Genomic DNA, 16,375 nt, shown 5'->3' with positions numbered 1-16,375 from the left:
CCCAGGAATGCCACTGAGGACTAGCTGAGCAGCTGCACTGAACTGAGCATCCCCTCAGCCAAAACTGAGTGACATCCTTTGGATCCTCCTGATCCCAGGAATACCACTGAGGACTAGCTGAGCGGCCCCTCAGCCAATACTCAGTGACAACCTTTGGACCCTTCTGAAGGTGATTCTGAGTATACAGTGATGTGTCAGCTTAAAGATGAGCATGCTTTAGCAAACTCAAGCAATACCTAAGTATTACAGGCTGAGCACGTTGGCACCACCAAAATGGTGAATTGAAAGAATCTGAAGGAAATTGAAACATTTTTGGAGTTATCAGGAAGGTACCCTCTGCTCACATCTATGTGAGCTTTTATTGTTCCCCCTGTGACTATGTCGAGTGGTGGAATAGTCGTTATCTAAATTGCTATCAAAAGGGTTGTTTTGATTCGTACTGATTGGGTGTTGTGGATTTGTAGATATAATATTTTTTTGATTGATAGTATTAGAATTGTGTTGATTTATATTCATCGTACAATTATGATCATGATGGATAGACGTATTTGGATAAGCAGGAGTATTTGTATCAAATAGATGATCTGGAGCGATAAATGGGCCTTGATCCATGTTAAATTGATTGTTATGACTACTATCAATAAGATGATTTGAAGCAAGATTGGTACAATGTGATTGAGGTACCAGAAGGTGATCATTTTGGGAAAACATCAAGTGGTTGGTGTCTGTTGAGCTTGTTTTCAACGAATGCCGGAAATCAGTGTTACCGTAGTCCATTTGGTTTTCTGGAATTGAAAGTCTGCTTCTTGTGAGATGCTGGTTGAGTGCTGGACGCGTAAATCAGGATGATGTATGTGGGTGATATAGTAATGCACCCCACGCATGAAGAAGAGTAAGGTTAGTGTGTAGTGGCGCTAGCAAGTATTGGCACAATAACGCAAAAACATGGCAATAACTCAGCTTTTTGAGTAAAATCAAGTAAAAGCTGTTGGCAATTTGTCAATAGTTGGTTTTTGTTTTTAACAGCTCAGCAACACATCAACATGTACAGCCCTTTGCATGATTGATGACTTTGAAGAAAAAAAAGACCTTGAGTTTTCAACAAAAAAACCTTGAGTTTTTTCAAAAAGTGACTGAGTTTTTTCAAAAAGTGATCACAATCAAAAATCTCTGTCAATCTATTCAAGACTATCTCATGATACTTCCTTTGGAATAAATCACTCATCCCAATCCACCTGTTCTCAACTTGATCAACCATCTACCTCCACTGGTAATAGAATTAAAACATTCCATCTCAAAAAATCATATTCCCTGTTTTCAAGTTTGTTGACTTTGGTCACTTCTTCAATTCAATTCATTACAGCTTGTAAGCACAGGTATGGATATGATCAATTGTATGATCAGATGTGAAACGCTATAATTGATATCCCATCCAAGAATTGAGCTGTGCACATCATTATCCCTCTAACCCCATAACACTTATGGTTTGAGAGCATCCGCACTCGTGCGGCAAATCGAGTGCGGTAAGTGTAAATTTACTGCAACCGCGGGGCTTATTCCACACCGGGAGCAAAGTAGACCCGCGGTACATAATTTTAAGGTTGATTTGAAGTAAGACAGAAGTAAATATAATCATAGCCTACCTCGTACTTTATCTCAAGTAACTACTCGGGTCCGGTAGCTTTCCGACTCGAATCAACTTCCATCTCACTCAACAATATTCATACACACCACAATCTGACCGATGGAACCCAAAGAATCGAAATCTCGCAAGCCACGCGCTCCGAACTGGACACCAAAAGAAGAGCAGCAATTGGCCATGTCTTGGATACATGTCTCTTCCGAACCGGAGATAGGAACTAATCAATCCTCCAAGATGTTCTTCAAGAAGGTTGCGAATCACTTCAACTCAAAGATTGACCTCCATCAACGTGATTGGGAGCAAGTCCAAACCTGGTGAGTTGAGTATGTTGTCTACTAAGTCGTATACAATGGCTCATTGTTGTTTCTTGAAGCTGGAACTCTCTCCGAACCTCCACACTTAAGTTTTCTAGTTGCTACGCTAAAATCGAACGAGCTCCCCGAAGCGGTAGTAATCTCCTCGATATCATGCGAGATGCGAAAGTGTTGTATACTTCGGAGGATAGCAAGAAACGCGAGTTCCAGAGCGAACTCGCGTGGGAAGTTTTACGATCGGAACCGAAGTGGATTGTACCAGAACCAGCTCCATTTCCTCCCTCCTCAGCGGTGGCTATCAGTAGTTCAGCACCACCAACCGATTCCGAACGCCCTTCTAGTCTGGTTCGACCTTTAGGAAAGAAAAAATCAAAACGGATGCGATTGAGTGAGGCTAAGCGTGAAGAGGCTATTGAGAAAGATAAATTAGCCGAAATCAAAGCAGAAGAACGTGATATCAACTCAAGAAGAGTATCTGCTCTGGAAGAAGCAAATCGACTTACCCAAGAAATGATGGGTCCTGAGATGATGGCAAAAGAGATTGAAATTCTAGAACGAGATGAAAGTACCATCAAAAGCGAGGTGGCTAGAAAAGCTTTGAGGAGGATGAAGGCTCAAATCCTTCTCAAATACGAGAAGATGGAAGCTGAAGGCTCTGATGCTTGATAGGTAAGCTGGCTCTTCTTTTTCTTAATTCTCTTCATGCGGGTTGATGAAGCTTTTTCTATTTCAAATTCTCAACAAATAGATATCTCACTTTTGAATTCCTTCACTAGATCTATCATCACAACTATGAATTCGCTTACAACATGTATTAAGACTTTCTCCTTTTTTTTCTTTACCGAATGATTTCAAGCCTAGTCTATTTGTTGCTTTGAAGGTTGTGTCAATGTGTGTGCAAACTGCCTTCCTGAATGCTTCGGACATTGAGATCAACGCGACGCATAACTCAGAAGCTAGAGGCAAGGCAGTAATTGCATACATGTTAACACAATTGACAGAGTATCAAAGAGACTTGTGAGACTTGTGAAAATCATTTACCAATAGGTTTATGAATATGATTCATAACCCTCCTCTTTTCATCCATCCTGCTGTGATCAGATCGCGGGTCAATCTTAAGTGAATCTCGCTATCATGAAGTTCTTGAGATGCCTCGATGAAAGTTGTAAGTGATGGGGCGAGACGTGGATCTCGGACGTTGGGAACCACCTGTGAACTGCTGTCGTAGTCGGAAACAATAGGGTCTTTCTCGAGCCTTGCTTCAACCACCATGTTGTGTAGCACAATACAACAATACATAACTTTCCTGATATCACACATCTTCCATAGCCGACCAGGCTGTTTGATTATTTCCCACCGAGCTTGAAGAATACCAAATGTTCTTTCGATATCTTTCCTAGCAGATTCTTGTCTGAGGGCAAAGTAAGCAGTTGCATCATCGCCAGGATGTCGAATTGATTTGACAAGCACCGGCCATGAGGGGTAGATCCCATCTGCCAGGTAATATCCGCGCTTATATTCATTTCCATTCACAGTAAAATGAATATTGTCATCTGTACCTGTGTAATCATGAAAGGAATTGATGTCAATATCACTCTCACTTTATATTCAAGAACAGAGATATAAATACCAGCAAGAAATCTGTCAAATAAAGGACTTTGATTAAGTATATTAATATCATTCAAAGAGCCGGGTGCTCCAAAATAAGCATGCCAAATCCTGCAGCTTTCTGAAGCAACAGCTTCAAGTACTATACTCGGTGATTTTTCTTTTCCTTGATACCGTCCTGCCCATGCAGATGGACAGTTTTTCCAAGACCAATGCATCCCATCTATAGATCCTTTACAACCAGGGAAACCTCGTATCTCGTATTCCTTCGTGATGGTTTCCAACTCTTCCTTTGTTGGAGGTCTCAAAAATTCAGGGCCATAAATTTCAATTATTGCTGAGCAGAACTTTTTCAAAGCTTTGAGAGCTGTACTTTCACCCAACTTCAGATACTCGTCTGTAGCATCAGCAGGTATACCATAAGCAAGCTGGCGGAGAGCTGAAGTGACCTTCTGCTCTGTTGAAAGGCCTAATCGTCCCGTGCAATCCTAATCAAAAACTTGAATATTTAAACTTGAATATTGGAAAGATAAAAAAAATTGAAACCTCACACGTCTTTGTTCCCAGTATCTATCATGCTGAACTAGCTTAGTGCAAATATCAACAAACATATCACGTGGCATTCGAAATCTTCGTTGAAAAGTCTCTTCGTCATATGCTGGGTTTGGGGAGAGGTAGTCGGCAAAAAGTTGGGCATCTGCTGCTTCTCTATCCCTATGTACCATTTTTTTCTTTGGTCATTCATTTTCATTGTCTTGATCTGAATTATCATCTGAACTTGAATCTTGACTCCACTGTGCAAGCTCCTCCCTGAAAAATTCTCTTGTTCTTTTGAGGTGTCTTGAGAAAAATGTGCTTTCTGGCATTCTGAATCGCAAAATTTACTAGTCTTACTTCTGTGTTTACAAATTTACAAACTTTTCACCACTGTGGGTTTTGTACAGTATATGTGAAGTAACTAATGATACATGGCAGATACTGGACACGAGTGTGATAATTGTACATAATTAGTAAATTTTGACTTACCGTACAGGTCGGTACCACAAAAGTTACCGAAACGTACCACAAACGAGTGCGGGTGCTCTGAGAGGGTTTTTATGGAAACTCATACAGGTATGGATTAAAAGGGTTGTGGTATGGCTTTAGAGAGTTTTGACTGTAGTGCTTTGAAGGCCGTACATACACAGAGTACACAGAGGTGAGGTTTTAAACCAAAAAACCAAAACCAAGAAGGTTTAAAGAAGAGCTATGTTGTAAAAGAAAAAAAGCGGAAATGATAGTAGGGGGGCTCAAGTCAAAATATTTTACTACTTTTATGGTAAAAAACTTTTCCCAATTGCATAAAATTTACGCAAAATTTTATGCAATTGGGAAAAGTTATACAACATCCCAAATTTTTTTGAGCAGCAAATTTACGCAAATTTGCGTAAATCTGCTGCTCAGAAGGAGATCCGAAAGAAATTTTTATGGCCCTTTTTTACGAATTGGGAAAAGTTTTTACAGCACGGTACCGTAAAAAACTTTCCCCAATTTTTTAAGAAAAGGCCGCAAAAATTTCGACTTGAGCCCCCTTAGTATAGATATGTACACACATCAACTTAAACAAATGGTTTTAGATGAAAAAAAGACAAAGTGTACCAAACTTGACTACCTTACCTTATCAACCTAATGGTTAAAAAAACTCAAGTAACTTCAAAAATACAGTCGGCGTTTTTCAAGAAGTATCAAACAAAAAAACCATTGAAAATTACATATCGACCAAAAGACAAAGTTTTGAACATGAAGACGCACGCGTCATGAAATGAAATGAATTTCAAATCACCGAGAAAGAAAGAGAGAGAGAGAGATGTAAAAAGTTTGACAAACGGTGTGTGAATGTGAAAATGTGAAATGAGAGAGAGAGTGAAGAGAGAGAGAGTGATGAAATTAGTTTAATCGACGTCGATGAAAAAAAAAGTTCATTTTAAATCATCAAGAGTCTCGATTCCAAAGGCTACCTACGTAGTGCTTTAAGTGCACTGTGGATCACGCAGGACGATGGAGACAGGATTAACCCAAGAATCGTCGACGAAAGTAGAAAGATTTCCAACCCAATTCGATAACCCACTCAACCAAGACCACCAACTACCAACTACCAACTATCAACTACACTAGCGACCAAACAACTTAAAAGGCTTTTTTAGAGGAAAGATGTTGAGATTTGATTTGATTGGTAGTTGTGGATTTATATAAAAATCGAAGCCTGCTCAGTTACTGATACTAAAAAAACCCTCAACAACCCACCACAGGATTTCCTTCGTTCCCAAGTGAATTAAAACTAAACTAAATTAAGCTTCCTTGGAGAAAAACAACAACACGTTTTTACCACGTTTCTTAGAGCAAAGAGACCAAAGAAATCATCAGAAGAAGAAAGCGAAGAAGAAGGTTACCTACCTACCTACTTACCCTTCCTTCTCGTTTACCTGGAGACTTGGTAACCAATTCTATTGGTGTCTGTAGCATCGAAAATTGTGAAATTGTGAATTAATTTTTTTTTTCTTGCTTTTCGTACGTCGATGATGATTTAAGAAAAAGCCTTCATTCTCATCACTCCTTCTTCTTTGTTCTCTTCGCCTTGATAGTCAACATTTTTTTAATTTCACAACCCACCAAAACTTCATCCACCTAAAGAAACCCTCGAATTATTTTTTTTTGCTATATCTAGATTTTATTAACAAAAACATTCTTCAGTTACTTGGTCTTAACAACAAAATCGAAGAAGAACGAAAGATTCACTACACGCTCACACACTTACACACGCTCATACCCAAAACAACCTCTTTAGTTTTCCCTGAAGTGTTCAGAAGTTCTCATTGAACCAATCGGAAAATTTGGTTTATAAACCCTCCTCCTCTTCGATCTTCCTACCATACCTTCTTATCCTTCATCCTTCTATTTCCCCAATACACACATATATATATATAATCCTTTTTTACTTTTTTTTCTTTATTACCCAAAAATATATAGTCATTCTATTTTCATTATCTGTATACAATTATATTCTTTTTTCTTTGATTTTTTTTTTTTTCGATTTTTAATTCTTCTTTATCCCAATAAACCTTTTATAAGTAAATATATCAGAGTGAAAACTCTTACCCTTCATATCAATCGGACCAACACCATCAAACTTACAATCATCTAGTGATCTGTTTTTTTGTTCTTGTTTTGAATCGGTTCTAGTTTTAGTTCTGATTATCTTTTTTGTTTTAGTTTAATTCTACACAAGCTTGAGATTCACATCGTTTATATTTAGAGTATTCCTTCTTCTTAGTTTTTTTTACCCATCCTTTTCTTTTTTTTTGGTCGATTCAAGTGAAGGGATTTTAGAGAATCGTTATTTGATTTGATTTGATTTGATTTGATTTGATTTGATTTGATTTGGTGAGTTTTGAATGATAGGTGATGTGATTTTATTATGAATTGACTGACTGACAGTTGAATGAGTTTCTTTAGAATAGGATAGACATACTAATAAGATTTCTTTATTTTTATCAAATTGTGAGTTCACTTGATCCATCAAGAACTGTCAATGTCAACTGTGTTTGAATTCTACCGTAGCATACCATTTAAAGTCTAGAGAATCGGAACTAATCAAACCTTTTGATCTTCTTCTTTTGCTTCGTATCTCTCCTTTAATCTTCAAAAGTTTCCTTTAAAAACTTATATAAACTTTAAAAATAACCATCAATGCATTCACCAGCTCAGGTTAGTGTCTTTCATCACTTTTTGGTTTCATCTGTTTTTATCTTTTTCTTCATTCACTTCCTCATCATCATCAATTCAAAAAAAAACAAACAGTGAAGGTCACTTCAAACTTGTTTCTGATTACCAAAGACGATTCAAACTAGTTTACCCTTCTTGACCATTCACATTCTTCTCATTCAATCTATCAATTCCAAGAAATATAATATTCTAATTGAAAATTACCTTTTCTTTTTTTTTCTTTTCGTTCATTCGATTTTACTTTTTCTTCAAAATCAACAACAGTCACGATCTCCAATCCTTAACAAATCTCACTCTGGTCCTACCAGTCCTGTGAATCCAACCAGACATCAGAAATCTATTTCAGATTCAGTTGCATTTGATTTATCAATGTTAAACATTCTAGATGACAACAACGATGATAGTAAGATCAGTAATGCTACTACTCCGACTGCTTTGACTCATCATCATCAACAACAACGTGTTGCTAGTAAACCAAAACGTTATAGTCATCATTCAGATTCAAGTCTTCATACTAACTTGAGTAGTCTTTCAACTGAAACCGATTCATCATCGACTACTTCATCCAGAGGTGAACCTACTCCAACTCAACTGGATTCCAAGTTCAAATCTGATCATCGTCAACACAAGTTACCGATTCGTACATTCTCAACTCCAATCTCCAAAGAATCTATGATCAAAGAAAATGAATTCGAGCCTAGAAACCCATGGTTATCAACCCAATCAGCTCATCCTACGAGCCATTCCTCAACCAACCTTAAAACAGGTTTCCATCATCATCCAACTGATTCGTTTGATCAGATGAACCTACAGGCTTGGCAAGCACATCAACTTACCCTACAACATCAATTATTACAAACCTATTCTAGACTTCAACAAGAACAATTAAGAAGTTTAAATCATTTAGGTCATTCGAGATCGGCTTCACATCAATCTACTCAATCAACTGATTCGACTCCATCTCTTTCAAGATTACCATCAGTTTTAGATAGCTATCAATTCAATCCAAGTAGTTTAGGATTAAATCCTTATTTGTCATTGACTATTTTACCCAACCAAACTAGATTCCCATCAACTGAATCAGTTTCACAACCACCAGCATCAGCACAAAAGATTAAAAACTTACAAGCCGAAATCGAATTAGCCGAACAAGATCTCACAAGAGAAGCCAATGCTTTTAATCACAAAGGGTACAACCACCCAAATGGCTTTCTAGAAAAACAAATCATCGATATCCAATCCCTTCAACAAGCCGCGATCACCATGGCCTACACAGGTCAACCATTACCGATCTTATCTTCAATCTTTCCAGGCTTGAGTCCTGAATCGATTTCAAATCAACCTACTTTAACTAATGCGATTCAGAAATTAGTCAAGTTGAGATCATTACATGAAGATCATCAACATCTTTCACTTGGTCCGGCTTTGAGTAATAAGAAAACTAATCTTTATAAAACTGAACTTTGTCGTAGTTGGGAAGAAAAAGGAACTTGTAGATATTCTACAAAGTGTCAATTCGGTATGTGCTTTTACAATTTCTGTTTGTGTGTTTCGTTTTATTTATTTTTGGTAATTGTTTTTTAGCTCATGGTCAAGATGAATTAAGACCTGTTAGTCGTCATCCAAAGTTCAAAACCGAGATTTGTCGAGTAAGTTTCTTCTACTTTTTACTTTTTCACATCATGATGAATTAATTTAAATTTCTGTTTCCCAGACATTCTGTTTACATGGATCATGTCCATATGGAAAACGATGTTGTTTCCTACACACCAACAATTCGAATGAGCCAGGAAACCGATCACCCCAAGTAGAATCCCCGAGCAAGAACGAACCCTCAATTTCCAGATTACAACAAAGAACCTCTGGCCTAAACATCGAAAGTAACATTCCAACCACACCAACCACCAAACCTAACGAAAACATCAAAGCTAGACTAGAAAGACTTAGACCAGTAAATACGAGTTCTACGTCCAAGAACTTACTAAGATCAGCTCCCGTGATGAGTAAACACCATCAATCAGCTTCACTTAGTCAGTTTAATTTAAGTCATCTACATCATCATGGATCGATTCCTTCTGCTGCTACTACTGCCAATCATCAAAGGTTTTCATCAATCGATCGTCCTGCTTCGGCTCTTTCAGATAAATCTTCGTGTCTTTTGACTCCCTTTAGTCATCCTAATCGTTCGACTTCTTCTTCTCCTACTGAACTTTCTACTTCGGTTTCGAATTCGGTGGGATTTGAATTTAAAGTTTGAGAATCATTTGGAAGTTTTAGTTTTTTTTTTTAGATTTGTTTTGTCTTTTGTTCTGTTGTTGTGTTTTTTTTTTAAACAAACTGGATTTTCTTTTTTTTTCTTTTTTCTTCTTTGTTTGAGATTATGTGTTAATACTTTATATATATCTATATATCCAAAAAATTGACTTTTCTTTTTCTTTTTTACACTTTTAATTTTTTTTTGAATTTTGTATATACATCTTTCCTTTCCTTGTTCCCTTTCCTTTTCCTTTTCCTTTCCCTTCTTCTTTTTCTTTTTCCTTGACAAGTTCTACATAGTCTATATATACCTTTTTTTTATCCTTTGACTTGAACTTTATAATCTTTTCATTTTTTAATAAGTAGTAGTAGAAGAAGAAGAAGAAGTAGAAAAAAAAACCCACAAAAAATCATATATACCAATTCTATGAATGAAAAAAAAAATAGTAGAGTTTTTTTTTTCTGTGTGTGTGTGTAATATTAATTAATTTTTTTTCTTTTTGTGAATGAAGGGTTTATAAATGCTTATATATATATATATACTTTTTTTTTTGTTTCTTTTTGAAAGTTGAAATATATTTTTATATAAATATAAGTTTTTTTGCATTTTTTTGCATTGTTTGCAAGAGGTTCTTGTGGACAAAGTGACAAGTCAACAAAAGGTGCCAAGAAGGATGTTCTTTCATCACGGTGAAAGTTTTTTGGATCATTCAGGTTTTTTGAAGTTGTGCTTTTGAACTTGAGGTGCATGAATCTTGAGTAAATTATCTATTGATGAACTACAGGTTGACCTTACCTGCTACAGGCTACGATCCTGCCCCGGTGTATTGCCAGGTCTTGGAACGATCCAAGATCTAGACAATCAACCATGGCACACCCTGAATTGATCATAAGAGCAAAAAAGACCATAACTGTGGGAAACTTCTGGTGATGATTACATACTTACATGTATGAGAATGTACATGATGTTCAAGACTTATTTGAGCCTATTCACGAGAGCTTGAAAAGAAATATGGGAGTCTACTCATAAAGCATTGTTGTTGGGCAACCAGGTAACTTCTCTACTTCATGCATCAATTCATCATGTTTTTGAAACCCTTTTCAGAAATCCAACATGAACCAAAACTTCTTGGTGTGATAGAATACACCTGGACTTGCCCAACCCTTGGGTCTCTTGGAGGCTATTAGATATTAAGGTAAATGAATTTCAAGTGTATTTGAATTGTTTCACTGATTGATTATGTTTACCTGATTTTTCTTCAAGAGTAAGTACAGCAACTGGTAGGCAAGAGTTGAACACTTTATGCAAAACACAGTGCTACAACTTCCATATCTCGCAACACAGCCAAAAGGTATGAAAGTATGACCATTAAAATTGCACAAAGATGAGGTATGTATTACCACTAAGTTTTGTCTTGTTGGGATCTGACTGTAGGTGTTTTCTTGGTCAAATAAGGTTATTAAAAGAAACTGATCTGAAGGTTTCTACTTTGGAAAAGTTGTCATATCTTAAGTCTTCTTTTTCTACAAATCTTAATTCATACTTGGAATCTTGGGGTTATTCTTTGAGAAAGAGAAGTCATCAATTGGTTTGACTTTATTGGTTACTGCTCCTAGGGGACTAGGTCTAAAGAATTTTAAGATTTTCACATCACTTCTTATTTTTTTTGGAAATGGTCCAAAGATCTTTTCTTGACTTTACTTTTTCTGTAATGATATTCTTGATTTTCTTATGTGCTGAAGATGTTGGTTTATGATTACGAGAACAAAAGTGGTTCATTTAAGATGATTGAAGGGTCAGGGATACATTTTTTGAAACTGTTGTGTTGATCACAAACTCATAATAAGTTAAAAGATTATGGTTTTTTTAAGTTTCTTTTCTCAAAATGTTTGTCTTGTTGTTACTTTTTCCTGAAGATGGTCATATGGTTTCTTTCTTTTGATGGTTTTTAAGGGATCCTCACTTGTTTTTCTCTTTCTTATCTGGGGCTCTTTTGGGTTAATATATTTTTGGAAGATCTTTTTTGGTTGGATCTTTATCTTACATGTTTTTTTGAAAGTTTTGTCAAAAGAAACAATCATCAGATATTCATTTCAATACTTATTATGAAGTTTTCAAAATCTTTAATACTAAAAAGCTAGAAACCTTAAACCAGTGTATGATTTGCTTTGTCTTATTATTTATTAAAAAAATTAGTATGAATTATGGGATTGTGAAATTTGATCTTAAAAGAAAAGGAAAGCTTTTCTTTACCATTTTCCATAACATGATTTCCATGATGTTTCTGAGTTAAATATTTTTCAGAAAAAATAGAGTTGGTGAAGGGATATGTGTTGTACATATCGAGTCATTTCAATCTTTCAACTTCAGAAATTTTATTTCAAAGCTAAATGAGTTTCATGTGCGGCAGAAAGCGAGTTTTATTCAGGGCGCTTACAGGTTTTATGAATCAAAGATACACATGGTAGAATCGAGAGAATCTTTTGGAGAGAAAGGCAAGCTGAACACTCAGTCAGGCGCGCAATTTCTTAAAGGCTTCCTTCTGAAATTACACTAGATATGCATTGAACCGTATTGACTTATGGACATTATAAACACGACATGGTTATGTATTGTGGAGGTATGTATATTGTTATCCATGCAAGAAGCCAAGAATCTCAAAAGTGAAAAAACGCCGACCAACAAGCCCAAAAATATGAGAACCTAGTAAGAGTGGACGTAAAAGAAGAAGGAACGTCAGTGGCCTGACGTGAAGATAATATAAAGTTCAAGAGCAAAAGGAAAAGGAAAAAAAGGAAAAAATAACATACCTTAGATTACAAAAAATGAGACTGTCCATTCCGAATAACATCAATCAAAACCCATACGATGACTAAAGACCATATCACTAAAGAACTCCTGCTCCAAAACTTTTTCTATACAATCCAATCGCTCCCTAGGATCCTTCTTCAACAACAAACTAACAAGTGAACAGAACTGAGGAGAAGCGGATGATGAAAACTCGACTTCCGCATTTCTAATTTGATCATTTAGTCCGTCAACAGTGTCTGTTAGAATACAAAAGGATATATTAGCTACTGTAAGGCTTAAATGAAGAAGAATTTGAGGAATAAACAACATACCTGACATAAAAGGTTGTTTGTTCATCACCATTTCGTATAAAATAATTCCAAGACCCCACCAATCAATCGATGTTGTATAAGATCCTCCATTAATCACTTCCGGTGCTCGTGCATAAGGCGTTCCACAATTACCAGTAGCTGATCCAGACTTAGTCCTCGTAGCAAGTCCAAAGTCTGCCAGTTTGATTTGATTGTCAGAAGTGAGGAGGACGTTATCAGGTTTAAGGTCGCGATGAATGATGTTGTTTTGATGAAGGTATCCGATTGCTTTAGCTAAATTCATAACATAAATCTTTGATTCTTCTTCTGAACAAGGAAGTTTCTTTCTAAGATCTCCACCAGCTGCTAATTCAAGAATAAGATGATAATGTGAATCTGTGCGATAGTGTTCATAATACCTAATGATTGAAGGATGTTGAAGATCTTTGAGTAAATCAATTTCATTCATAATCATTTCATCTTGAGGACCGTATTTTTGATGATAACGTGAGATGACCTTCATTGCATAAACATCTTGATCTTGCTTGGATTCAGCCTTGTGAACTGAAGCAAACCCCCCAGAGCCGAGTAAATCCAAGATGAGATAATTTTCAGTTACTAGAATTCCTTCGTTTAATGATCTATCTCGAGGATCTAGAGAAGCGGTATCTGATACTGATGGAGGGGTATTATAGACGCCGAAACTAACAGAAGAATCGATGCTCATGATGTATGAGAGATGGTGTTGAGTAGATAAGAGTATGAGATAAAGAGAAAGGGTGATTAGGTTGGAAAAGTCGGAGTAAAGATGTTGTTGAGGTATATAGGAAACGTAAAGGTGACTGGACAATGTTTAGAAGTCCTGGTCACGGGAATTGCTGATCCTCATTACAGGACGATCAGCTCGAAAATACAGTCAGAAATGCGAAGTACGTGTTTGCTAAATGCGCAAAATGCACAACCATTATTGATCATAGCCGTGTTTCTATCTTCCTCAGTTAATGTTGAAAGGGACCCAGGAGATGTCACCATCAGGTTCATGTCAATTTGCATTTCCTCGAAATGCTAATAGATATATGAACGCTCCACTATGGCTTTCGCGTTTTGTGTTCTCTTTCTGAACACGCATCAAAGGCGTGGCCATCGCTATATGTACGAAACGTACAAGCATTATCAATCATGGCCGTGTTTGTATTGTACTCAGGTAATGATCAAAGGGGCCCCAGAGGTGTCACATGCAGTTTCAAGGCACTATCTAGAATTGCTCATAAATATGAAAGATTCCCTACAGCTATAGCATTTTGTTCTCTGGGCACGAATGAAAGGCGTTTCTATCTTGATTCTCTGTGAATCTGGTAGAAATCATGCTAATTGATGCATTTGAACTCCGCAGAGGATCATCAGAAGGATTAAACACAACTTATTGCTACATTTGTGATCACAGCAGTCGATTGGCACAAAGTTCTCATACCGGATGGAAACATGACACGCGAATTTCTCCTGACACACGTCCAAACTCCATGTCTAGATAACTCTCCTCAAGATCATGGTAAGGTACCTTCTCAGGTTTTTGTTGAAGAATTACAAAACGCGCATTACAGAATTCGATCATCAGCCTGTCTGTGGCTGATAAGGATACCTACTCAAAAGATGTATCAATAGGCATTTTGGAAGAGCCGAAATCATTGTCTTTGTAGATCTCGAGCACTTTCTTTGACACAAAAAACATCCACTGTAGAAACCCATGCTCATTCAATAACTCTTCGGGATCATAACGTTATGATACCACCGATGGCGTATTGGGGTTTTAGGTGATTGTGCCTCCGGTCGTGGAGGACTTTTGCATGCCCATGAGGGCGAGCTTCAATGCATTCCTTGGTTCAGCTCTCCAAAGACGTGGAGCATCTAACGAGCTCTTTGTCTTGACCTTCTCTGATCAACCGCGCATTTCTTGTGAATCATCAAGTCGGATCAAACTTAGGGCAATCGTTCAAATTATCAAGATTTCGGTCACGGCATAGGGTCTATGTAAAGCGATGGCACGTCTATCCATCTCACGCTGACTCAAAATCTGAAAGATGTCTGATGTTACGGAGCCAGAATCAGACTAGTAGCACGAGAGCAACAAAGAAAATTTGTAATTGTCTCATTTCGTATCGTAGAAAACTTGATTATATCACACAAACTAATGCCATATCGTCTCTCCAAGACAAGACCAACTATGATTTCGAGGGCCTAGCTAGTGAATACAGTGCTCAAGAGGTTAAAAAATACAAGTACAAGTAAAAACTTGCAAAAAGGAAGCCAAGTCAAATAAACGGACATGACAAGAAAATTTGAAATCAAGCCGATCGACAACAAATTTCTTTGGACACCACAATCACAGTCCACATTTTGACGGCGAAAGCTGCATTGTCTGGTCACTCCAACGGCCCAAGATTGTTATCTTTGCCTCGTTTGAAGGATTTTCATGGCACAATTATGCGGAGAATCGAGTAAGATCTCTACCGTGACATTGCAAGTAACATGATAGGTATCTTCCATCGGAGCAAGGAAACGTAGTCAAGATTGACGTGCTTGGTTCTTGTTCGATAGCGGGGTATGCCTCTAAGAACATTGTCTCCGTCGATTCACCTAGAAACAAGCTACACCTTTCATTTTCCAGAAAGGTCGCCGTTTAAATGACAAGCTGTAGGTTAAATCGGTTACATTCTTGACAACGGGGATGCGTGTCCATCGATCTAAGCAGACACCATGAGGTCCCATTTGCTTGAAATTTGCTTAATACGAGGCTTTTGTCCAAGTATGTGGTATGGCTTTATCTTTGAATTGGACACTGAGAGAGCTACAGTCTCGAGAGATGGGCCCTTGTCTCGCGATCCATCTTTTTTAATGCTGAACTGGGTGTAAACGAGGCCGACGATTATAAGACTATTTGAGAACACCTAAATGTATGCAATCGAAATCGATCTCGAGATCCTGAGTTCATCTTGTACGACTATCGATCCTTGCGAGCGTCCACTTCTTGTGGGGAGTCGGCAGGGATTTAAAATAAAGCCTGTCTTCGAAAAGAGAACACCGCATGCCGTATTCACAGGTACCCGGCACTAATTTGAGACCCGATTTCCGTTGGTCAGGTACTCGTGGCGTGATCACCTCCACTGCAGCAGTGAGGTAGTTTCAAAAAACCACCTTAATGGTCCTTGCATCTCGAAAGAAGTGAGTTTGACAAGTTTCATTGAGCTTCATCCTCCATACAACTAAACTGATCGGCGATTGAGGTTCCTAGAAAACAAAATAAGACTCACCTATGCTAAAACCCATCTCATCCCCATGATGTTTTAAGTGGGTGGGAGTCAGAGCAGACAAGCCAAAGAAAGTAAATATTCTACTCTACAACTCTGTCAATGAAATCAAGCTTGAATTTGGCTCTACACGGTCACCACCTTTCCCCAGCTGACCATCCCCATCGTATCCCTTCTTTGCACTCAACCAAATATCTTCAAAACCTTTTTCACTATGATAGTATGTTGACTTGACATATAGATTATATGATGAACTGACCATCAAGATGAACAAAGATCACATTGAGGTTGAAAACAGACAAAGATGACATTGATACCTAAGCTAATTATGTAGACCTTTCACATTTGATTTGTAATTTACCAGTCTTGTATCATACATCAAGCCT

At 37.4% G+C, this 16,375-nt stretch overlaps 2 protein-coding genes across 2 annotated transcripts; one reads left to right on the top strand and one right to left on the bottom strand.

Moving 5' to 3' along the window:
* Positions 1 to 8,775: 8,775 nt before the first annotated feature.
* MELLADRAFT_32022 (uncharacterized protein) lies at positions 8,776 to 9,094 on the top strand (the record flags this gene model as incomplete). The annotated part of the gene is made up of 3 exons (XM_007416149.1): positions 8,776 to 8,845; positions 8,911 to 8,975; positions 9,041 to 9,094. Coding segments are annotated over 3 exons (189 nt in total), but the record flags the coding sequence as incomplete, so codon positions are not given.
* Positions 9,095 to 12,433: 3,339 nt separating this feature from the next.
* On the bottom strand, positions 12,434 to 13,411 carry MELLADRAFT_111767 (uncharacterized protein; the record flags this gene model as incomplete). The annotated part of the gene is made up of 2 exons (XM_007416112.1): positions 12,434 to 12,630; positions 13,018 to 13,411. The coding sequence occupies 2 exons, from the start codon at positions 13,409 to 13,411 to the stop codon at positions 12,434 to 12,436; spliced, it is 591 nt and encodes a 196-aa protein (XP_007416174.1).
* Between the last annotated feature and the right edge of the window lie 2,964 nt (positions 13,412 to 16,375).

Source organism: Melampsora larici-populina, assembly GCF_000204055.1.
Source record: "Melampsora larici-populina 98AG31 unplaced genomic scaffold MELLAscaffold_57, whole genome shotgun sequence".
In the NCBI taxonomy this organism is placed as follows: Eukaryota; Fungi; Basidiomycota; class Pucciniomycetes; order Pucciniales; family Melampsoraceae; genus Melampsora; species Melampsora laricis-populina.
This window is presented reverse-complemented; position numbering and strand designations above follow the sequence as displayed.